The sequence below is a fragment of the Pleurodeles waltl genome, chromosome 3_1 (assembly GCF_031143425.1).
Source record: "Pleurodeles waltl isolate 20211129_DDA chromosome 3_1, aPleWal1.hap1.20221129, whole genome shotgun sequence".
Taxonomy (NCBI): domain Eukaryota; kingdom Metazoa; phylum Chordata; class Amphibia; order Caudata; family Salamandridae; genus Pleurodeles; species Pleurodeles waltl.
Window position 1 is genome coordinate 620,031,611 of NC_090440.1, and position 25,429 is coordinate 620,057,039.

The 25,429-nt window shown below is 43.7% G+C and overlaps 1 protein-coding gene across 2 annotated transcripts in view; it reads right to left on the reverse strand.

The window, feature by feature from the left end:
- The window catches only part of PIDD1 (p53-induced death domain protein 1), a 154,461-nt gene that overhangs the window by 9,170 nt on the left and 119,862 nt on the right, over window positions 1-25,429 (reverse strand). For both annotated transcript variants that reach the window (XR_011201390.1, XM_069223108.1), the window contains exons 14-15: window positions 22,164-22,271; window positions 3,427-3,632 (exon numbers count right to left, since the gene is read on the reverse strand). Coding sequence is in view for 1 of the 2 variants with exons in the window: in XM_069223108.1 (XP_069079209.1) it covers window positions 3,427-3,632; window positions 22,164-22,271 (314 nt within the window). In the remaining variant the exon portion in view is untranslated. The remainder of the gene's footprint in view (window positions 1-3,426; window positions 3,633-22,163; window positions 22,272-25,429) is intronic.

Consider the following 25,429-nt stretch of genomic DNA (forward strand, 5'->3'; position numbering starts at 1 on the left):
AGAAAAGATGGTACAAAGTGGACACAGAATAGGAGAATAAAAGCAGTATTTAACAAACATGTATCTCCATAGTTTGCAAGACTTTAAGGTTATCTCTTTCTACATATGGACGATTCTGCACTTTTTATAAGGTGAAACTGATTCATCCACGATATAGACCAGGGCCAACTCTGTTTTATGCACAGTCTCTACATCCCAAATGTTTTCCTAATGCTGGTAGAATGTTTTGTAGTGTACATTGCTTAATACATGACTTGATGCATAGAGCTAGAAAACAGATCATCCAATAGAATACAAAAGTCGTTTCTGATTTGATAACATTGACAATGAGGTCCAGGGCATTATAGTGCTTTTCATTTAGTTTTTTTTTATGTTTACGTTTTTGTAGAGTGAAGACTATATTCCTAGGGATGTCAGAGAAATTGCATATTCAAGTAAAACACTGACAAAGGGAGACTACTTCTCCCAAAAGACAGACTGTTGGCATGGGGGCATTGTCAATCATAAAACATAAAAAGATTTTCCTGGAAGTGAATGTTGAAATTATGTTTAACGATGACATAAACTAAACATGTGCTAAACGTTTTTAAATGACTGCCTGATGGCTAGACTGACCCTCTGGATATACAATGAGTGTTGAGGTGCAGAGAAAAATCTATGTTTGCAAAAACACTTTAGGATTATGCTTATGTGGGAACACAAGGCATTCTGTACCCTTACAAGATTAGAAAGAGTGAACATTTTAAGACACGTTTAATTAGAAAATAATAAAAATAACCTGAGGAAGATAAAAGAGCAATGTCAGGATACAGAGTTTAATGCTACATAGGTAAATGTTAGAGAGGCATTCTAACAGCAAGGAGCGGATAACTGATCGGTGGAGTATCACTAGACGGGAAAGAGAGATAAAAAGACAGGGATGAGGAATGAGAGGGGATGATAGTACTGAGCAGAGCTTGTAAGGAGAGAGTTTTATTCTATGAGCAGGAAGAAGAAGAGAGGTTTGTAAATAGATTAAAAAGTGAAATGGTAATCAACATCTTTAGGATCTGTTGTGAATGAGGAATTATTGAGGGTTGGCTGAAAATGTTCTGCCCAAAAAGCGATACAAAGCATTCTGAACGAGTAACTGGTTAGACTCACTTCTGAAACTCTCACACTGGGGCACCAAAGAAGCCTGCTTATAATGCAGACCCAGGCCTGCAGAGGGTAGAAGGCCACTACGTCTAGCTTAAATAGGATGTGGAAGTTAAGTGGTAAGTGCAAATTGTGAAGGATGGACAGCCTTGTTTGGAGAGGCAGACTTATCTCAGCATCTCAACAGAAGTGTTCTGCCCTATTTACTACTTACTAGTAAGAAACAGTGGAAGATAGGTATACATAGCCTCTAAAAAGCCCAATGTGCCAACACAATGGTATGCACCAATAATTGCAGGTCAGGTGGTCTCAATAATGGGTGCAGATCTCAAATTTCCAGACAGAATAATGAGGGATTTGATGAACGTGGCTACTGGATCAATGATGATCGAACTGTGGTCACAGACATCACTCTGGTTGAGAACCTGGCTTATTTGAATATTAATTATTGGCCGCTCACAATACAGTTAATGTAATCTCAGGCAACTCAATGATCACCAATAGTGTCTCGCTGGGACTGGGCTTTGGCCAATTAGCCTCCAAACTGACTTCAACTTCTGCCAGCCTATTGGGTGAATATCAAAAGCAATTTATGTACAGCTTTCAAGTGAGTTTCAGTTCTGTATATCACAAACGTACAGGAGCACTGCTGGCCACGCCTCGAGGTGTAAAGGCCATGGACACAAACAAATCATCCATGGCATGAACAAGGAACAGCTCTGTTAAAAGAACAGACCCCCAAATGTGAAACAAATCTCTCAGAAAAAAAACTTTCTTTAAAACCAACTTCCAGCTGGACTAGGCATCCTATACCATATTCTACTTGAGCAATGCTGAAGATGAGATGGGACCGATAGTTGGCCAGTAAATCACCTAGTATCTTATAGAGAACGTTGAAGAGAGCCTATTGATGTACTTAATCATAGAGTCAGTGGATCAAAAGTATGCCTGAGGAGTCAGGAGGGATATGGGTTCAAATCATAGGTGTTAAAATTAATGCAGGCCATGAAATTCATGAGTGGTGGGGTGATATCCGACTGATGTCTTTATTACTCACTGCACTCTGCGAGGCTGACCACAGACACCAGTTGAGAACGAAAGTGTGTTCTGTAGTCCAGAGGCTCACCGTGTGTGACAGTACAGTAACAATTCTATGGTCTAATCAGCTGCCCACAGACCTGCAGGGCACATGTTTAAATTCCGACATGGCCGCCTTATTGCCGGAAATGTCAATCAAAAGTGAGCCTTTGAGTCTGCGTATTAAAACATCTATTATTCAAGCGGCGAAAAACAATTCAGGTTGTGGCCGCTGTTGCACTATATAATAATTTTTTCATAGTAATATAGACCTTATGGTAAGTTCCAGTGCATAATTAAGGCCTTTAATAAAGATCTCCGAATGCAATTACATTTTGCTTTCATATCTCCAAAAAGTGAAAATCCATCAGCGTGGGTTCTACAAAGAAAGGTGACATCTTTGGGGACTGACAACACAAGAAAATTAGATTGTTTCCTGCTGAACGACGATGATCAAGAGTCACCAAAATCTGTGAAAAATTCCCCCAGAGGTCAAATACTACTGCAAGAAGCAACATGACATCCATGGCGTGGCCACCCACAACGACAGCTCTATTGCCCTACTTAGTGAGCACCCAATGTCGGCCAACTAACCACAGGTAGAGGCAGCGCCTCCTTTTAGGGACAATAACTTCATTGGCAGTATGAGCCCGGGACTGGAGCATCAGCACATCATAGCCATGAGCTGACAGGCCTGTCAGTGCTTATATGGAATTAGGATGTGGATTTAGGACTTGTAATTGGTGTCAAAAGGAGAGTTCTAAAGACGCAAAGCTTCACAGAGCTCAATGGACAACAGTGAGCACCATATCTACTCGGGCGGGGAAAAGCGTTCAGACTTCATATACAACTGCCAATAGGAACGCAATGGAGAATTATTGCAATAAAAATAATGGGAGGAGAGTATCCAAACCGTGATGTGCATTATCTTTGTAGAAAATGTTCGCAAATATTTTGCTAGTGGAACTATTTTAATACAATATAATATGAAATGAAGAATGCAATATAGCAAGAACATACAAAAACAGTGTGGATAGGTTACAATTTCTTTTAATTATCTTGTGATATATGCTAAAATTGATCAATTGTGTGCATGTAAACTGAGCAGTAAACAAACCTACAGGCAACACTAATTTAAGACAGTTGCATATCTAATAGTTCTGGATGTGCCCCCTCTGCCCATGCCTTAATACATGTCTTCCTGGTACTCACCTGTTGTTATAACCTATGCGCTCAATCTGCTGGTAGGACAGGCCCAGGTTCATGCCGATAGTTCTCCAGTCTATCCCAATGCGCCTGGCAATGCCCAGAAGGTTAGTTTCCGTCAGGTAGCCCGTCTCTGCATTACCCAGGTTAAGAGGCGGGAGGGTCTGCCCATTCTTCGGAAAGTATTGTTCATCCAAACGTGATTTCAGTTTCTGCAGGTAGGGAAAAAGGGGACCAAGGTGACAGCTGACACACCATTTAGATCAAAGGGTCAGTGTAAGAATTCGAGTTATTGGTTCGGAGGATGTGAAGGTCCTATTTAACCAACAACCACAATCCTTATAAGGGTGAACGACCAAAGTCACTAAATTAACCTGTGCTTAACCCCTCTGGTAGCTTGGCACAAAGCAGTCAGGCTTAACTTAGAGGCAAAGTGCAAAGTATCTATGAAGCACAAAAACAGTAAGCGAAAACACAAAACAAGAAAAATCCCAAACCAACATAGTAAAATATAGGTAGACTTTAAGAAATAAAATTATACCAGAATGACAAAAGTCCAATCAGCAGAACTGGACATATGCAATTTTTTTAAGTTTCAAGTAGATGTAGCGCCTAAAGCACAAAGCGCCACTTGGGGTTATCTGGTCATGCTAGTCTGGGGGGAAGTCACACGATCACACCAACTGCAACGGAGCCAGGCCGAATACATGGACCATGTTAGTCCTGGTGAAAAAGTTACCTTCTCAAAGTCGGACGTGAAGTTAGCAGAAATGACAACAGAGGCAATACATTGAGGTTAATGTTGAAAGTGCCCACCCCTCTTCTGACTGAGTACACCGTGTTACTGCTCGATCTAAAATCCAGTTCATTGAGGCTTCCTGAGTGAAAGAAGAAGGAGCCCCAAGAACGGACATCTGCCAGAGTCTCTCCTGACCTCTCAGGCCTGAACTGTTAGTGCTGAACAGTCACCCAGCTATAGTTTAGTGGGAATTATGGTGTCACACTTATTTTTCTTTGAGCCCGTAATCAAATGTACAAATACACACGTCACTAGGAGCAAGGTACCAAAGGTAGCTTTGCCAAAGCCTCCTTTATGATCTCAGAAAGCCCATATGATGGTAGCAATGTTCAGTTCCAGTACTAAAGGCAGGCTTAAGCTTACAGAGCACCTCATCCCAAGAACATGTGTTAAACCAAAACAAACAACTCTGCACAAGACCCGAGGGCACATTTGGATGGTTCTTAGTATTAGAATTAGAATTAGTAGTCAGAACCTCGGGTAATCCCTTAGAAGGAACACAAGCATGAATTGCCCTATTACTGTAAAAGTCCTTTCTCAGTCATTTTAATTAGCCTGGAAAGAACAGATTCAGAGCCAGGCTTATCGAAATAGATTTCATACTTACATTTGCTAATATGTGTTAGACCTGACACCCTTAAGGTGGTCTTACCCCATCTTTATGCCTCCCTCCTCCATTTTTCTGACCTAATTTTTGCTGGTATTAAGACTGTCCACTTTACCAATGCTAACCAGTGCTTGTGCTGTCTCCCTAAATATGGTAATATTGGTTTATCCCGAATTCTCATATTTAATTTACTTATACGTCCCTAGTAAAGTTGAACTACCTGTACCCAGGGCCTGTAAAATAAATGCTAGCAGTGGGCCTGCATTCCTGATTGTGCCACCCACTTATGTAGCCCTTTAAGCATGTCTCAGGCCTGCCACTGCAGAGCCTATATCTGCAGATTTACACTGCCATTTCAACCTAGCAAAGCCAGCCTTTATCTAGGCTCAAACCTTCCCTTTTCATACATATGTCACCCCTAAGGGAGGCCCTAGACAACCTGATGGCAGGGTCCATGTATTTAAAATGTAGGACATGTACATTTACGTTATACATGTCCCAGTAGTGAAAAACTCCTGAAGTTGTTTTTCACAACTGCAAGCCTATATCTCCCATAGGACAATGTTGGGATTACCTTTTTGCATCTTATTGGTGGAAGATATAAATGTTTTGAGTTTGGCGTCTCTGGAATTACAATTTAAAATCACAACTTATTGTGAAGTTGGATTTTAAATTGCAATTCTGAAAATGCCACTTTTTAGAAAGTTGGTATTTTCTTTCTTTAGGCATGTGGTGCCTGCTGCCTGTCTGTTCTCACTTGTCTGTGGTGGGCGACAGCTGTGCTTTGTGTTTTCCCCACCTCACTTACACCTGAAAAGGCTGTGTGCTGTCCCCACACAAATGGCTGCATGCCCCCCCTGTAGTGAGCCTGGGCCAGGGCAGGGCCTCTGTGCACTTCAAAAGCCTTTCTTTGAAGCCTCCCCCACTTCAAAGGGACAACTGGGTATAAGTACTGGACCTCTGACAGAAAGAAAGACTGCTGTGCTGCTGAAGGACTGCTACTTACTAGTAAGAAACAGTGGAAGATAGGCATACATAGCCTTTAAAAAGCCCAGTGTGCCAACACAATGGTACGCACCAATAACTGCAGGTCAGGTGGTCTCAAGAATGGATGCAGATCTCAAATGCCCAGACAGAATAATGAGGTATTTGATTAACGTGGCTCCTGGAGCAATGATGATCGAACTATGGTCACAGACAACACACCGGTTGAGAATCTGGCTTATGTGAATATTAATTATTGGCAGTTCACAATACAGTTAATGTAATCTCAGGCAGCTCAATGATCACCAATGGAATCTCGCAGGGACTAGGCTTTTGCCAATTAGCCTCCATACTGACTTCCACTTCAGCCAGCCTATTGGGTGAATATCAAAGGCAATGTCTGTAGAGCTTTCAAGTGAGTTTCATATCTGTATTTCACAAGTGTACAGGAACACTGCTGGCCATGCCTCGAGGTGTAAAGGCCATGGACACAAACAAATCATCCATGACATAAACCAGGAACAGCTCTGTTAAAAGAACAGCCCCCAACTGTGAAACAAACTTCTCAGAAAATAGCATTCTTTAAATCCAACTTCAAGCTGGACTAGGCATCCTACACCATATTCTACTTAAGCAATGCTGAAAATGAGATGGGACCTATAGTTGGCCAGTAAATCACCTACTATATTAAAGAGAAAGTTGAAAAGTGCCTATTGATGTACTTTAATCAGAGAGTCAGTGGATCAAAAGTATGCCTGAGGAGTCAGGAGGGATATGGGTTCAAATCCTAGGAGCTTTAATTAATGCAGGCCATGAAATTCATGAGTGGTGGGGGTGATATCCGACTGATGTCTTTATTACTCACTGCACACTGCGAGGCAGACCACAGACACCAGTTGAGAACTGGGGACTTGTGAATAATCTGCCAGAAAGAAGGACTGCTACTCTGCTGGACTCTTGTCTTGCTGTGCTGCCCTGCTGCTTGCTGTTCCTCTGACTGAGTGAGATGGGTAGACCTGCATCACTTGAACGCACAGTGACTCCCGGGGCTAGCTGGCTGGCCTCCTGATCTGAAGTCTCAGGGACATGAGACTTTCAACCACCCTGCTTCTGCACCTGGACTCTGGCATCTGTGGTGCCAGGTGGTGCCATCCCAGTCCTGGACCCTTAAAAGTGGGCCTAAGATGCTTTTTCAGTGGAATCAACACATCCTCTGCTGAGCCATGCATCCCCGAGCAGAACCGACACATTTCCTTTGCTGAGCGGCACATCTCCTATCAGGACCAACACATTGCCACTGTTGCCTGGATTGGACCCGTGGCAACATACTCTCATTACTGCAGCATCCAACATCATGGATTTGACGCAGAGCCTTCAGAACAGTCACTGTGCGATGCTTCTCCCGGCGCAAGCTCCTCGCATCTCCTATCAATGGCAGTGTCAGTGAGGACGCGTAAACTCCGCATTGCAGCTTCACCGCTCATCAGAACTGATACATCATCTCGGCTGCACTATGCATCCTCAACACAGGTGTCACATTGCAAGCCCCCATCGACAGGATCCTCGATGCAGCAGGACCTAGCACCACAGCCTTGCCGCAGCTTCGATATGATGCACTGCCTTGGCTGCATGATGCATCTGTGACGTGGATCCATGCAATGCTCCACAACAAGTACTTAAGAAAGTTTTGTTCAGCAGACCTAACTGTGCCGCTGAAGCCAGCCCGCGCTCCATCACGGTTAGCCTGAACTTTCGACTTTGCCCCGGTCCGGCGCGACCAGATATCCCCATCTTGCTGCTACTTTTACTTATTAAATTTACATCATTTTTTCTTACCTGGTGTGGAATCTTTTTGTGTGATGTTTTCACTGCGTTACTGTTTGAAGTGTTGCATAAATACTTTACATATTGCCTCTAGTTTGAGCCTGACTGCTCTGTGGCAAACTACCAGAGGTTGAGCACAGGTTCATTTAGGGTTTGCTTGTGCCTTATCCTGACTAGGATTGTGGTTGCTGATTGACCAGGGCTTACACCCCAGTCAACCACCAGCCCAATTTCTAACAACATACAATTTAAGTTCTAAAACTCATTAGCTCATGTCCCTGTTCATGTCCCTGAGTTGTTCTTCAAGGTTCTAGGTAAAAGTAGATTAAAACCGTATACATTAAGGTCGCAAGGCACCTAGACCAGTGGTTCCCCACCTGTGGTCGAGGGACCCCTGGAGGTCCACAAAGCCTTCTCAGGGGGTCTGTGACTGCTTAGAAAATAAAATAGTATTAACAAATTTGGTCCCCAGCTTTCAGTAATGGCTCATTACGGGGTCCCCGTATTCCAATAATCATTCAGTGGGGGTCCCTGGGTTCCATAATGATAAAGTGGGGGTCCACAGACGTCAAAGGGTTTGGAACCACTGACCTAGACACTAAAAGCAAAACCCTTGAAAGACACCTTCGGAAAATTAACAGAAGCAGCTCCTGCCTTCTATAAAACTGCTGGTCTGCGGCCTATGTGGCAACCCAGGAAAGAGGATATGAGTAAGCTAGAATGCAAGATGAAACCCTGTGACTGAAAAAGGCACAAAGCTGTGCGAGTAGACACTTTTAAGTATGATATAAAAATCAACTACATGTCAGGACTTCAAGTATAGGGTTTGCACTTAGGGTTGCCAAAGGATTTTACTGATACTGTGATAAACTGCAGGTGTATTATTCCCTCTGCAGAGAGGTTTCATTACTGTACAGAAGGGAACTGAAGCATGGGGCTATAACAGATTGTTGACTGCACAATCTAAGTTAATAGTCCCTGGTTTGCACATCACTGCCCACAAGCTTCACTCTCACAATGAAATCTGATTATCTTTCTAAAGCTCTGTAGAAGCATTCCATTGAAACAAGGCTACATTTACAACTCTTCTCTGAACTGTTCTTGAAAGGCTCGCGGGTCAAAGGCTCCATGTTCCAGAGTACCTTGCTGTCAGAAGGAGCCAGAGGAGGAAGGGCTGCCCTCTTACAGACTTGGACACTATTTAGTGCGATCTTTCTCCCTGCGGCATGTGATTCTTTGCTGAACTGTTGTTGAAAGGCTCACAGGACTGAAGACCCCCTCTTCCAGGGTGCCATGCTGTCAGGAAAAGCCAGTGGAGAAGGGGCTGCCCTGTTACAGACTTGTGGATGCTGTTTAGTGCAGTCCTTCACCCTGTGGTGAGGGTCGCGCCTAGGCACTGGGCCAATATCCCATCCATCTGTGCTCATCAGAGCCCAGGGGAGGCCAGGATGGACCTCTTCTGTTGGTGCATGTATTTGTCTTCTTCAACAAGGGTAAGTGGAAATCAACCCCCACCAATGGTGTGAACCCTGGTGCTCAGTCCAATACCCTGGCCAATTTTTTTCAGGTACTATGGGTTTAATTATTAAAGAGAGTACCAACATTGATGCCATAATAGAGGCTTTGCAAATGTCAGTAGCGACAATATCTGGAATTAACCCTGTTGAAATGGTGTCTGATAAGAACTCAATTACTAGGCCCCCTGTGGACTTGGAACTTAAAATGAAAAGAGTGAATGTGTGTGTGATTACAGAACCCTTAACATTAACCTTGATTATCATTTCTCCGTCTCCCTCTGATAAGTCACCCCTTTTAAAAAGAAAAATAGTAGTCACTGTGAACACACTTACCTGCTGCCCCATTTCCAAGACTGGTAAAGCTCTGAATAAAGGGGACTTAACTGGTTTCTTTTAGGGGGATGAACTAGCAGCCTCAGCAATGACCAAACAGTTCCAAATCTCTTTTGAGGAATTGGAAACAAAGATGAATGTTTTAATGGACAAATTGTGCTGTTGCCTCAAGGTGGTTTAAATGGCTGTTGTAACCTGCCTAGATTATGTTAAAAATGCATGGACCCACATTCCAATCACTACCATGGTTCAATCAGTGAGGTCTGTTTCTACTGAACCTGCACAGCTATATGCTGAGACATTTTGGAGTAAACTCCACCCTGTACCACAGAACACTTTAATCTCTTCATAGAATGTAGGGAAATGTCTAATGATAGTCATCAGAAGGAAGCATTTTCCTCCGATTACCACGGACCAGGACTTCTGAAGAATGGCCAAGTACATCGGCCAGACTTACCCACCGAGGCCACCCCATATGCATTAATTTTGAAGACTGTGCCTAGCATTACAGAAAGTTAAAGAGAGAGCTGGCTAGATCTGAAGAACAAGGCTGTGGGTTGCTCTACAATGATACAACAGAACAGAGAGTGAGTTGGATGGTGGAGAGGTGAAAATCTAGTACATGGGACTGGGATTGAATTTTAGATCTTCACACTTGGCGGAGATGATGTTAAGGAGAATAAACTCTGCCCTCTAAAACCACGGGTGTCCTACTGGGCTATTTTTATAACACTCCAAGGAATATAGGCTAAAATCAACAATCTATAACAGATCTCTCTCAAAGCAACATTTGCAGACTCTGTTTAGCGGCTCCTTTCCCAACTGTTTTTCAGGCCTGAGTGCTCTTGATGGCCAAAACGACTGGCTCTGCATGATAACAGCACTGCGCTTGACACAAAACACGGGTTGAGGATCCACAAGGGGAATATGCAGGGTCCATCAATGAACTCAGAATTATTGTTTAAGGAGTGCTCCACTAGTCCATTTGGGGGTACTACAGAGCTCGCCACAAAGCAGGTATCTTGATAGGGAAGGATTTCACTGTAAGGCCAGAGAGGTCTGGAGTGACGAGGTCCATGGTACCAAGTTACAAATGCTGTATTAGAAGGTGGCTGGCCTGAAAAGTAAACTGGTTAATTTGGATTGGTGTAATTTAATTTCAGATTATGGGCCTGACTACGAACTTGGCAGATGGGATACTCCGTCATAAACGTGACAAATATCCACCCGCCATTTTACAAGTTTCATAGGATATAATGGGACTTGTGATATGGCGGGCAGGATATCCGTCACAATTGTGACGGAGCTTCCTATCCGCCGAGGTCGGGACCAGGCCCTATATGTTTTTATGCCTTCAAAAAACTCAGGACTGTTGACTGCCATCTAAATCTTGGAGGGCTACGGGATGACTGGTTATTTATATTTTCACCCGGGCCCAAGGTAGGGTGGAAAAATATTTAGTTAGTAGACTGTTCTATCAAATTTTATTATTAGAGGATTCTCGGTCTATTCACCTGGTCTGTGTACATTTTAATAATAATGCTTTTACCACAGAAAAAAATAAACGTTATATGCAACTTAGATGGAGCTTCAGTAGCATTGAAACATAAGGAAGATGAAGATTTTTTAGGGGGAGGAGGGGGGAATTTTAATGTTCACTTATGCTAACTACCAGCCAAGGAACTTTGCGGGTTCACTGAGAGCAGATAACGGACAAACTCATTTCAGCCATGATGAGCATGGAAATCTTGGAAAAGTTATATCTTGGTCTAGAATACCTTTACCTATGAAGTAAGTCTCCCGATGGCTGCATTTGCCCAAACATACAACAGCAGAGGAGCGGGGAGTATTATACATTTCATTTTAGTGTCAACTAACTTGAGAACTTACATCTACAACTTAAAAATGACCTCCACTACAGTGACCACAGCCTTCAAAGTGTGGAGATTAGTTCACTGTTGGGGGGAACAATTCTCAGCAGTCTTACGTAGATACTGACAGAAAAAACAGACCCTGAATTAAATGAGAACAGTTAACCCAGAGGGCTTTATGTCGAAGGTTATTGGGGCTAACAAATTTAACATTAATATCCGCCTGAATGAGAACGCGGGGATGGGAAAATTAAGAGGGCCTTCACTGACATTTCAAAATATATTAGGGAGGCCTCAATGGTTAACAGGATGGGGAGGGTTTAGAAAAACGGGGGCCCTTCAATTGAGCTACCAATTCCAGCCTGTGGGCGGGCTGCCTATTTTCAACGAGTATACAAGCAGCCTGATGGAGATAGGCAGCATAAGTCGTTCCGTGACACTCCTCATATTTTTCTGGTTATATTTGAGGGAGGGGAGTATTTCGAGCCAACCCGTCAAGAGGTGATTAATGCCATATTTATTTGTCCCAATGACAAAGTCCCGGGGCCTGATGTGATTTCTGCTGATTTTTTAAAGAGGTCCACTTTTAGCAAATGTGCTGAGAGCTGCATGTAGATCAGGTAATACATGATATTCAGATATTTTAAAAAGGTGATTGTAGTTATCCTAGTTTTTATCGCCTGATTGCAATGCTGTTTTGCAGTGGTCAGGGTCTTTTGGAGAATACTAATAGCGAGGCTGGAAGAATGGGTGGAACATAACATACTGGCAGGCATTGACTATGGGTTTTAGATGGGCAGTGGAACAATGCCTAAATCTTTCTTTATTGATAAGCAAGTATAAAATTACAAAAAGGGGTGTCCAATATCTTTCTTTCATGGACCTGTCATTTGCTTTTCATTGTGTCTCACAGAGCACGTTGTGGCACTTGATGGAAAACATGAGGGTGGACAGGGACATTCTAAACATTCAGAAAGATATTTATGCAGGGACCACAGCAAGGGCAAGGTATGAAACGAACAGGGAGTGCTTTGAAGCTCTGTTTCACCTTATATATTAACAACTTACAGAAGGTGCTGGTGAAGAGGTGCTGTGATATGCCACAAATTGGGCATGCCTTGGTCCTGCTCCACTTTACGCGGATGATGCAGTCTTGATGGCACACACACCACTGGCTGTGCAGGCTTTATTAGATATATGGGTGATGTGGACCTTAGGGTCAACTTAGGTACATCATTTGTTATGGTTGCTGGGAATAAGCTCTCACATCTGTGTCACTTCTGTGTTGAGAATATTATGATAAATCAGATAGACGTTAACACCCTTTTTCCAACTTCCCACAAGTTAGGGTTGCAGCCCTTGAGGGCAACGCATCTTGCAAAAAACATATCGATGGCCACTTATGGAGATGGAGTATGGATGGAGGCTGATGTCAGTCCCAACAAGCTGTTCATCCACTATGTGGCATAGTGAACTAAGAGTACCATTTATAGAAGACCTTGTTTGGCTCCAACCTCTTTTGCTGAAGAGATGGATCCTATAGGATTGTATGTCTCTTGAATATGCAAGCTATATGCCATGGTTCAGTAACATCAGGGCTGTGAATTATAAAATAGAGTGCACATTTTTTTGACTACCTCATGACTGTAGCTCATATAAGGAAATCAGAATTTTGCCACTCATGCCTACAACGTTTTGCAGCAGGAAAATGCCTGCCTACCGGACCAAAGGTCTCCTAAATGAGGTACTGCTTATTAACAGCTGAGCCAGGAATACAACCTTATCTGGCCTTAATACTGAATAGACAATAAAGATATATTGTTATGAGATTTAATTAAACATGATTCACTGTCTCATTACCATGCGGTAACAATTGGTCAAGGTCACTGGATCCATGTCCATGTGAAAATAATGGACCACAAGATATATTGCACTTTATATTTGTTGTAGTTTTCATAAGGTACCCAGAATTACATTTATTAAACCCATTCTTTAAAAGGTTAAGATTAGACTTTGCAGGCAAGCTTTGATCTTTGTATAAAGCCTAAATTCAGCAGAAGTATTTTTTAGATTTTTAACTTATATTTGACGTGATTTGTATACGAAAAAGCTCTGGTGATATATCGGACGGCTTTGTGATTTATTTTCTGCTTGAGGAATTATTATGTTATTGTTTTCATAAATATTGCTATACAGTGTGTGGCATTATGTAATTTATGTTATATCCTGGTTTGGTCTCCTTTAATAATTGTGTTTGATTGTGGCATGCACCACTTGTACAGTGAGGAATATTCTGTACCAGAATCGTGGGACAGAATAGTTGATGCTGCCCAGCTCTAGGCAGTGTATTATGCCGTCTGTAAAAAGCTCATTATCGTTTCCCTATTTGAATGCGTTTTCTTGGATTTAACACTGGTGATGAGCTCGAAGAGGTACTGGTTACCTTTTTACAGCACAGGATCAGTACTACTTTCTTTTGGATAACATTTACTGGACCTTGCAGACATTTATGGATTGTGAATTTGTGTACTATCTTTGACTGGATCTTAGAGGTGTTTATTTCTGGGATTGTGGTTTCTATGGAGCGAAGGTGTAACTTTACAAGGTGAAGGTACTTTGTAAGTTCTTACAGCTCAATTTTCCTTTTTATTTCTGCCTTTGACTTGTTCGCTCAGGAGAACCTAAACGTGTTTGCACATGAACTCCTGCTGTTTCAGTGAAATCTTGGGGAGCTCAGCAGAAGAGTGTGAGGGGAACAGATGAAAGAGGGGCGAGTTTCCCGACGCTGTGTTCCCACATCATCTTGTCCACTGCGGCACACAATGTCATCAAGTGGCATACGTCTGCCATTTTGGATTGGGCGAAAGGCCATAAACACCAAAGCAGACCGCGTTAAACGCAGATGCACACGGCTGCAGATCTTCTACTTCCTGTTGTTAATGCCAACGTGCACAGCATTTCACTACATCTGGCTTTTGGAAAACATAGTTCTCCGATTTTAACACGCTGGCGTGCACAGCAGGACACATAACTATACTCAACGTTTGTGCACAGGTAACATGCAAAGATAACATGCACAGCTCAATTTTTTGTAATTTTATTATTGTACTAAAGGTACACAGTACTACTCACATTCTGTGTGAATTTAAAGTATTTCCTTTGTATAGCTTAACCAAAATTGCATTTTTGTACTTGTTGTGTGGGTGTGGTTTGTATTACTTTTTCAAAATGAAGTTTGAACCACCTGCTAAATTTTTGCAATATAAAAGGGAACTTCGAATTACTTGATGGAAGGAGGAATTTTTAACATATGTGTAAGCTATTGATTGAGATAGGATGGTAGTTGAAAGGAAGAAAAGTATATAACTCCATTATTTGGGGTCTGAGGGACAAGTAGTTTTCAGAACTTTACCCCATGCACATGACGCTGGGGAATTAAATAGCTTTGAGGAAGCTTTGTTAAGCGTGGAACACAGATTTAAACCTAAAACTAGTGTAGCATTGAATAGGTTCAAATTTTATACCAGGACGCAATGTGATGCAGAATATTTGATGATATTTAACAGCTTTGAGAGCACTGTCCATGAACTGAAATTTTGGTGTCATGTGTGATGAAATGATCAGGGATCAAATTAATGTGAACGTGAAAAGTAAGAAAGTACAGGAGTGGTTACAGGTGAAGGGTAAGGCTTTGAAGTCAGTACAAGACACCAATACGAAGGGTGAGAATACTGTGGATGAATGATGTTTTATTAATAATTCTACCCACAGGAGTGTACATGTAGGAAGGAAGAGTGACAGGGCTGTGACCTCTTACAGGAGCGGAAGTTTCAGTCATGTGGCTTCATGTTCACAGTGTCCTGCCATTGGGAGGGAGTGAAGCAAGTGTGGCAGGATAGGTCGTTTTGCTCACGTTTATAAGGATGACAAGAAGAAGGGTTTCAATGTAGCAAAAGGGAAATCTGCTAGTGTGGTGAAGTGTCTTGTGTGAGTTGTGCATATGGGGAAGATAGTAGTGTGAGGGAAAAAGGAATTGCACTTTCTGTTAATACCTCTGAAGACGAGAGTGAGGGAGCAAGGAAGATGCCCAAGTGCAAAGTTCAGATTCTTGGCAGGGAACTGGAACTTACGGTGGAATTGGGGTTTCCATGGGCCATAATTACTAAGGACTATTTCCTGGAGAGATTTAAATATGCTATTGCTAAAACTGACTTAATAGAGTCAAATGTTGTGGACCAGAGTTTTTATGTTTCTGTAATAGATCTGATGGGGTATGCAAGAGTGGATAGATTGTTTAAAGGAAGGGAAGCATCTATTAACTTTATGTGACAAGGAGGGGTGTTAATGTTCTGGGGGTGAAGAGATCAGTGGAAATTGGGCATCATACTAAATCCTCATTGCAAGGAACCTATGTTGGTAGTTAAGGGGTTGAGGCTGTGTGGGTTGTATCTCAGTTCCTAGATGTGTTCACTGAAAAATTGGCCAAACTTAACAGTTATACTCACCGCACCATGCTAAAGCAAGGGGCACAACCAGTGAGGCAAAGGGTGAGGATTGTGCCTATTAATGTGAGGGATTAGCTTACAAATGTTTTGGATGAAATTATAAAGGGGGAAATCATTGAAGGAGTGGAATCTTTAGTGTGTGTGTTTCCCATTGTTTTGGCACACAAGGCAAATATACAAATAGATAAATCCTTGAGGGTGTGCATTGATCTTAGAGCACTAAATGGCAACACTGTTGTGGTCGGCCACCCGCTACCTAATATTAAAGAGGTTGTAAGTATGTTCGGGGTGGCAGTGTGTTTTCAAACACTTGAACTTAGGTCGGCATGCCACCAAAATGAGTTAACTGAGGAGTCTAAGAATTTTACGTGTTCATCACACTGCTAGGTTTGTTTAATTTCAAAAGGATTCCATTTGGGCTTGCATCAGAGGCATCCGTATTCCATAGAGCAATGTTCCACAGTTTTAGTGGGATGGAAACGTTTGTTAAATGTTTCCAGGACGACATCCTCATTTTCTCTAGGAATGTGTGTGAACATTTGGAGCACTTGAGGAAAGTGTGTGGGGTATTGCAGGAACATGGTTTAATTCTCAAAGGGAACAAGTATAAACTTTTCCGGGAAACAGTGGAGTATTTAGGGAATACCTTGTCAAAAGAAGAAGTGACACCTAAAAGATCTTTGATTGACACTATTATGAGAGCACCAGCTCCTGACAGTAAAAAGAAGTTGCTGGAAGGGGGATTGGTCACCTAGCATGGTGACCACCTATCAGGAGGGGGCTGTGACGTAACCTGCATGACCTGGCCACTCGGACACTCCCAGAGACCTCTGGTCACCTAGAAATTCAAGATGGCAAAATCAAGTGGCCACCTGCAGGAGCTCAGGGCACCACCCCTTGGGTGGTGATGAACAAGGGAGCGGTTACTCCCCTTTCCATTGTCCAGTTTCACGCCAGAGCCGGGACTGGAGGTCCCTGAACCAGTGCAGACTGGTTTATGCAAGGAGGGCTCCAAATGTGCCCCTCAAAGCATACCAGTGGCTTGAGGAGACTACCCCTCCGAAGCCATGTAACACCTATTTCTAAAGTAAGAGGGTGTTACCTACCTCTCCCAAAGGAAATCCTTTGTTCTTCCTTCATGGGCTTGAGCTGCTCAAGCAGCAGCAGGGCAGAAACCCGTCTGAGGGGTGGCAGCAGCGTGGGATGCCCAGAAAAACCCAGAAAGCTGGTAGGAGCAATGCTGGGGGTCCTATAAGGAGCCCCCAGAGTGCATGGAATCATACAACCCATACTGGCAACAGTATTGGGGTATGAATCCGACATGTTTGATACCAAACATGCCCAGGTCAGAGTTACCATTATGTAGCTGGACATAAGTAGTGACCTGTGTCCAGTACAAGCATACAATGTTATCCCAGCACTCATGAATTCCAGGAAAAAGGAGCAAAAGGTTTGTGGGATCACCTCTGCTCTTGCAGGGGTGCCCTCACACACAGGTACCTGCACCTTGCCCTATAGGCTAGGAGGGCCTATCATAAGGGTGACTTATTGTGAACAGGTGCATGCACCTTTTCACGCAGGCTGCAATGGCAGGCCTGCAAACAGATTTTACATGGGCTCCCATGGGTAGCATAATACATGCTGCAGCCCATGGGGAACCCCTTGTGCCCCAATGCTGTGGGTACCATATATTAGGGACTTATATGGGGGCACCAGTATGCCAAATATGGGGTGTGTGAAGTCCCAGCAACCAGATTTAGAGGGAGAGAGCACAGTCAACGGGGTCCTGGTTAGCAGGACCCCAGTGAACTCAGCCAATACACACTAACATCAAGCAAAAAGTGGGGGTAACCATGCTAAAACGAGGCTACTTTCCTATAACCCCCACCCCACACACACACACACACACACGCCAAATGCAAGACAATAAGGCTAACCTGGGCCAGATGGGCCTTTATTGTCTAACTAGAAATATCTGGAGAGTACCTCTGCCTTAGAGTGGTTACTTCCAGTATTATCCACTGTGTGGCCCCTTCCCTGGGAGGTGGACCACCCTATCAGTTTGAGATTTTCTCCTGACATGTGCTTAAACTGCGGGTCCTTTAGTTCCCTAGGTGGAGGTTGTGGACTAAAGGGTATCAGAGCAGGACAGGGTTGCTGTCTCTGTGGCTCTGTGGTAGGGCAGGGTTGCTGTGCTAAGGGGTTTAGAGCAGGACAGGGGTGCTGCCCTAAAGGCTCTAGAGGTGGACAGATTTGCTGCCCTAACAGGTGTAGAGCAGGACAGGGATGCTGTCCTAAAGGCTCTAGAGAGGGACAGGGCTGCTGTCCTATGCCCTCTGGGGTGGAGCAGAGGTGCTGCTCCAAAGTTTCCATGAGAGGACAGCATGGCTGTTCCAAACTTTCTAAGGTAGGGCAGGATTGCCGTTCCAACTTAGTGTTCGCCCAGATGGATTATTTTACCCCTGGGAGCTCAGCTGGTATAGCTTTAGGCTCCTGTGGTGTAGTTTCTACTCAGGAAGTGGGTGCCTCCCTTGGAGGACTGGGATCAGTGGGAGTTTGGACAGGAGGTATCTCTGTAGACTGCCTGTCTTTAATGTTAGGAGTTTCCTGGGCCATTATTCCAGGGTTCCTTGTCCTCTTTGTTCTTTAGACTGTTATGAGGTTAAGTCAAGGCGGTGTTTGGGGATACACAGCATGGCTGCATGGGCTTGAAACTCTACTTCAGTTCAGGTTGAGGTCTCCAGGTCATTACCTAGGAGGCACTCTACAGGTAAGTTAGAAGACACTACCACCTGTTTAGGGCCACTAACCCCACCCCAGCTACAGTCTACCATAGCCATGGGGAGGTATTGAGTGGAGTTATTCACACCAGTGACTTGGTACTTGTGACCAAGTAGATGTTGTTCAGGTGACACTCGTTTCTGAGTTGCTATGGTGACACTGGCACCCGTGTCCCTGTAGGCTTCAGCTTCAACACCATTTACCAGGATATGTTGCTTGGACTTATCCATGTCAAGGGGACAAGCAGGTAGGGTGGCAAGGCAAGTGCCACATTGAGAAACAAAAGTTGTCTCAGGGGGTTCTACTTCTACCCCAGGGCCCACTACAGTCCCAAAGGTGAACCCAACTACACTTTTGGGCTGTCTACTGCTACCACTGTTGCTGCTACTAAGAGGGTTGCTAGTGGTAGTAGTAGGGGTAGCAGGCTTGGTGCTATATTTAGGACAAGTGCTGTCACTTGCCCTATGGCCTGCATGCTTACAAATGTAGCAACAAGATTTATTGTTGTTGTTAGAGGAATTGGACTTAGACCCACCCCCCAGAACAGTTGTGTGGGCCTGAGGAAGATTCTTTTTGTCTCTCCCCCTCCCCCCACTTTGTCCTAATACTTACCTGCCTCTACCTTTTTGTGGTCACCCCCTGTGTGAGTTTTTCTACTCACCCTGGTGCGGACCCACTTGTCTGCCTTCAGATACTGCTGATGCAACAAGTCAGACACACAGTTATTCAAAATGTGCTCTCTCAAGATTAGGTTGTACAAGCCCTGATAATCACTTACTTTGCTCCCATGCAACCAGCCTTCCAGAGCCTTTACAGAACAGTCCACAAAGTCTACTCTACTAATCTTAGGAGGACTCTTTCCTGATCTCTCTTACCGTGATTCTGTATTGTTCCGTAGTTAGACCAAACCCATCTGAAAGTGCTGTCTTGAGAACTGTGTAGTTTTCTAAATCCTCTTCTCTGACAGTAAGGAGTCTGTCCCTGCCCTTGTCAGAGAAGGAGGGCCAGAACATTGCTGCCCACTGCTTTTGGGGGGCCATCTTTTCTTTACAGAACCTCCCTAAATCAGTGAACCACTTGTAAATGTCATCCTCTACTCTGTAAGAAGGGACTACTTTAGGTTTCTGGATTCAAAAAAGTCCTCCCTGACCCTAGTGCCCCTGAAACTAAATCTGCTGCCCCCATGGGGTGCTAACCCCATACCCTGCCTTTCTCTCTCCAATGCCAAGGCCTCCCTATAAAGGGCCAGCTGTTGCTGCTGCAGCCTCAGGCTTGCTTCCTCCAGTCTCAGTTGCCTTAGCTCCCTATCTAGGGAATTATCAGCTGAAGTTGAGCAGTGGGTCCACTCAGAGACTGACATCAGGCACAAAGTGGGGGTAACCATGCTAAAAAGAGGCTACTTTCCCACATATACCACAAGCCTTTTGTGGGAATTTTGTCTCCTGGAGCGGGATATAATGCTACAGTTTGCATTGCACGTTGAATGTCCAGATTACAGAAGTACAATTTGAATGTGGAGTATGTGCCAGGGAGGGAAAATGTCACAAAGGGCCGCTTGTCCAGACTACCATGTACTATCAATGAGAATTATAGCGGCATGGATGAGACTGAAGTGATAGCCAGTATAGTGGAAGTGATATTGGGGCAAATGTGGTGGCATTGCTGAAGAAATGTGGAAAGATGCCATGGAGAGTGATCTGTTGTTGGGAAAGGTTGTGGATCATGTGAGAGAAGGATGGAGTGTGAGGAAAGAAGTTTTGGTTGAAATGTTCCCATATTGGAAGGTTTTGGAAAATTTGGAGGTTAAAGGAGACATCTTTTTTAAAGAAGAGAAGTGTATAACTCCGGTCAGTTTGAGAGACCATATATTATCGGTGACACATGAGGGACATCTGGGTACGTCATCGATGAAGAGGACGGTGAGGACTGTTTTCGGGTGGCCTGGCCTTGATAGGGTAGTGGACAGAGTGGTCAGCATGTGTGATGTATATGCCAACAGTGAGAAGATGTTGAAGGTGGCTCCTGCACCTTTGGTTCCTGTGGAACTGACAGACTTTCTGTGGCAAAAGGTTGGATTTGACATTTCTGGTCCTTTCCATCTTACCTCAGGATTGTAAAGTTTGCCACGGTTTTGGTCGAATACTATTCGAAATGGCCTGAGGTGATGTTTGTATCAAAATTAACTACTGCCAGTGTGATTGAGTTTTTTACCGAAGTATTTGCTATAGACGGGTATCCTGAAGTCCTTGTCACGGGCTGAGTGCAGTTGAAGTCTGTAGAGAGTTTCCTCAAGTATTCTAATATTTGCCATGTCGTAAAAAGCTTTATACAAGCCTCAAGGAAATGGTCAAGTAGAATCATTCAACCGCGTGTTGAAAGAGGATATACGTCATTTTGGGGAAGGATGAACTGAGGGAAAAGTTATGCTAGTATTGTATTACTCCACATACCACTCCTGAAGTTAGTCCCTTAGTTAAGTTACTTAAAGGGAGAGAGCCTGTTTCCAAGTTGTGCCCATGTTGGTTTAGAAGGAGGCAAGATAGTACGGGTGGTGAAGAAGATAAGGAAGAGGTGGCAGTAAGAATGAAGTCAAAACAAGACACGTTTAAACACACCTATGATGCTAAATGGAAAGCCAAGAGACCCAATTTTGAGGTGGGTGGTTGGGTCAGGATTCGCAAACCAGGAGTATTAGCCAAAGGGGTCTCCAAGTTTGGGAGGCCTGTACGTGTGGTCAAACTTAATTGGAATAGTGTGATCGCACCGGATGGGAAGGTTTGGAATGTTAGGAGAGTGGTCAAGAGTGAGAGTGGTTTAAGGACACAGTCATATGTGTTCTTTGACAAGGATGGTCAAGATGCGATGTAGCATCTAGGGTGACAAACGAAGCTTGTGCTAGGCAGGTTCTTCTAAAGCTTGTTCAATATGTTTAACAGGTTCTTGAAATGTTATTGAATATCTACTATGCTGCTTTTATGCTTCCTGGGTATAGTTTTTGTTGATTGTTTCTTCATTTTGTTATGTTTATTATGAAGCGAGATGTGCTATATCTTGGTATGGTCTCCTTTGATAATTATGTTTGTGTTTGATTGTGGCATGAGCTATTTGCACAGTGAGGAATATTCTGTAAGCTGTTGTAGAATCCTGGGACAGAAGAGTTGATGCTGCCCAGCTTTAGACAGGGCACTGCGCCGTCTGTAATAAACGTATTATATTTTCCCTATATAAACGTGTTTTCTTGGATTTAACAGTGTACTTTTGGAGTTTTAATATTTAAAACTCAATAAAGTTGTTTTAATCGTTGTACAGGGCTACATTTGCAACTCACTTCTCAGCTGTTCTGCACCTTGGCAGATATGTGTTTGAAAAGGAAACAATGAGCGATGACCAAACTATCAAGATATAATAAATGACTAAATTACTAGGGCTTGCTTGATTGATCACATTACGATCCCATCTAGCGTTAATAACCTGTCATGTAAAGGAGATAGCCGTGCTTTTAGAACAAGGTAAATGACATACCGGAAGCTTTATAGGCAGCGTGGCCAGCCACTGGGAGTCAGGGCCTTTCCTCTTCTTTGTGGCATCTTCGGGAACAGTATCTGGAATGGATCCCCGATAAAAGGAAACCTTGCAGAGAGGAAGCAAAAATACAAAAAGGTCAAACAGACTCATGAAACAACAGCTGGAATCTAATGGCAAATGTTCAGTATTAGGCACACTAAGATAAACAGTGAATAATGTCTACATGGTGTGCTCAGTGTACGTGTTTCTGTGTTCAACTATCATGCATTTAGGGGAATCAAGGCCACTGCTATTTGCCAAGCTACTATTAGGGGGTTCTCTTCCCAGGATAAGGGATAGGTTTCCAGATTACCATCCAACTGTATTGGATTAGAGATGTCCCTGCATGGTATACAGGAGTCTACTGCCGAGTTAATGACTGCAATCGGTTATTCTATGCCTCTTCATTTGGTGAATTTGTTTTTTGTCTCTACAGTGCTGATTTGGACCACCCTCATTGTAGATATGTATTATTTGAACCTAATAGGTATAAGTTACAATTTGTTGCTGACCCCTGCACATTATGGTTTAAGTATTATTGTGGGCCATAACAGTTATATATGGAAATTTATAGCTATCTAATGAAACATGGAACCATAGACCAGCCCATTATTTTTTGCTTACCTGCATAATGAAAGTAGTTTGCCTGCTGAATTGTTTGTAACTGGTGTGTGACTGTTTTCTGGGTATTCCCAAACGTGGGTCCAATGCACAATGTGTCATTGGAACCAAGCTGTACCTGGCTCAAGAGCCCTAATCAGGGTGAAAACGTTCCTCGGTTGCTTGTGTTTCGGTTTAAAGAGGACCTGGCTTGGTGGTTCAGGCTGGAATGTTTCCAATGCAGCACATTCAAGACTGATTTGCATATGACGGGTCCAAACTGAGGTAGCCTGGTTTGTTAAATAGCAATGGACAGGGATGTGGCCCAGGTAATTACCATGGCAAGCATTTCATTCATCACTTTTTGTACACTTTCACTTTACTCCCACTCTCACTCTAGCTGCCGTTGTGAACCATAAAAGCAGGGCCGTCTTTATGGCTGGTGGTGCCCTCCTCGGTTTCACTCACTACTACCCAGCAAATGTGCCCCTCACCTCTCCATCGCTGCCCTTTCACATACATTCATGTGTTTTAAAGCACTTGTAAAAGCTGGCTTTACTAATTCAGTCAGCTAGCCACATTAAATATAGGGGCATATTTAAGAGCCCGTAGCGCCATACTAATGCCACATTAGCGACATTTCTTTACGCTAATGTGGCGTTGAAAGGCCAAAAACAGCATGCCATATTTACAAAGTGGCGCAATGCATGCATCGCCCCACTTTGTATCCCTTGGCGCTACATTATGCCTGCAGCAGGCATAATGTATGTAAAGGTGGCATAGCCCATTAGGGACGGCCCAAAAAATGGCACAAAGAAATCTGACAGATTTCTCTGCGTCATTTTTTTCTGGAACGTTTAACGCCTGCTCAGAGCATACATTAAAAGGAGGCGTCTGTTGGTCACAATGGGCCTCTCGGTGCTTTGCCGGATTAGCATCAAAAAAAAATTGCGCTAATCCTGCAAAGCGCCAGACTAGCGTAAAAAATTCTGACAATAGTCCCCTAACTACCGCCATGTTGCGCCGTATTTTAAATACAGCGCACACGTTGGTGTTAGGGGCGCGCTAAGGGACACAAGAAAAGTGGGGCAGCACAGTGTGCAGCTCCACTTTTTTCAAATATGCCCCGTAAGGCATATTTAAGAGCCCCTAGTGCCATTCTAACAGCACATCAGTGTAATTTTTTACGCTAATGTGACATTAGAAGGCCAAAAACGCTGCGCGATATTTACAAAGTGGCGCAATGCAGGCATTGCGCCACTTTGTAACCCTTTCAGCTACATTATGCCTGCGCCAGGCATAATTTATGCAAAGGGGGCACCCTCCTGCTAAGGGGGGGGGGGGCAAAAAAACGGCACGAAGAAATCTGTCAGATTTCTTTGCGTCATTGTTTTGCAGCACTTTTAACGCCTGCTCAGAGCAGACACTAAAAGGAGGCTTCCATTGGTTACAATGGGCCTCTGGGTGCTTTGCAGGATTAGCGTCAACATTTTTGATACTAATCCTGCAAAGCGCCGGACCAGCATAAACAATTCTGATGCTAGTCCCTTAACTACTGACATGGTGCGCCGTATTTTAATTATGAAGCACACATGGTGGCGTTGGGGCGGGGGGTGCTAAAGCAATAAAAGTGGCGTAGTGCCACTTTTTTCAAATATGCCCCTTAGGGCAGTGCTTAATTTGTAAATAAAAAGGTGCTGGTGCCCAAAACCCTCCTCTTAAACACAAAGCTGCTGCAATTAAATGTGTGAACACGGAATATAGAGGCAGCGTAATCCTGAAGCCATCTCGGGCCTCTTCAATCCATTTACAGGCAGTCCCTGCCTCTTCAGCTCACTCTTGCGGATTTCTGCTTTTTCCCCATTGTGACGCTTTTTCGTTTTTCTCTTCCTCTGTCTTTCCCATATGTGTCTTTTTCTCACAGTAAATGCTTGAGGCAGAAAAATAAGTGCCGGTCCTCAAAAATAAGTGCTGAGCACCAAAAACAACAAGCACAAATTAAGCACTGCCATGGGGGCATATTTAAGAGCCCCTAGTGCCATTCTAATACCACATTAGTGTCATTTTTTTACACTAATGTGCCGTTAGAAGGCCAAAAACGCTGCACCATATTTACAAAGAGGCGCAATGCATGCATTGTGCCACTTTGTAACCCTTTGCGCTACATTATGCCTGCGCCAGGCATAATGTATGCAAAGGGGGCATCCCCCTGTTAAGGCACTGTTTCCGGCACTTTTAACGCCTGCTCAGAGCAGGCATTAAAAGGAGGCTTCCATTGGTTACAATGGGCGTCTGGGTGCTTTGCAAGATTAGTGTCAAAATTTTGGCCGCTAATCCTGCAAGGCGCCGGACTAGCGTAAAGTAATCTGACGCTAGTCCTGTGAATACTGCCATTGTGCACCTTATTTTAAATATGACGCACACATGGTGGCGTTAGGGAGGCGCTAAGGGGTGCAAAAAAAGTGGCACTGCACTGTTTGCGGCATCACTTTTCTCAAATATGCACCATAGTTCTGTTTTTTTGCAGCAGGCATATTAACCCTCTATGCTACTTCATATTGAGTCAAAGCTGGCGCTTGGCAAAACTCCCAGCTCTCTCTCTATCAGGAACATTAATCACAAGA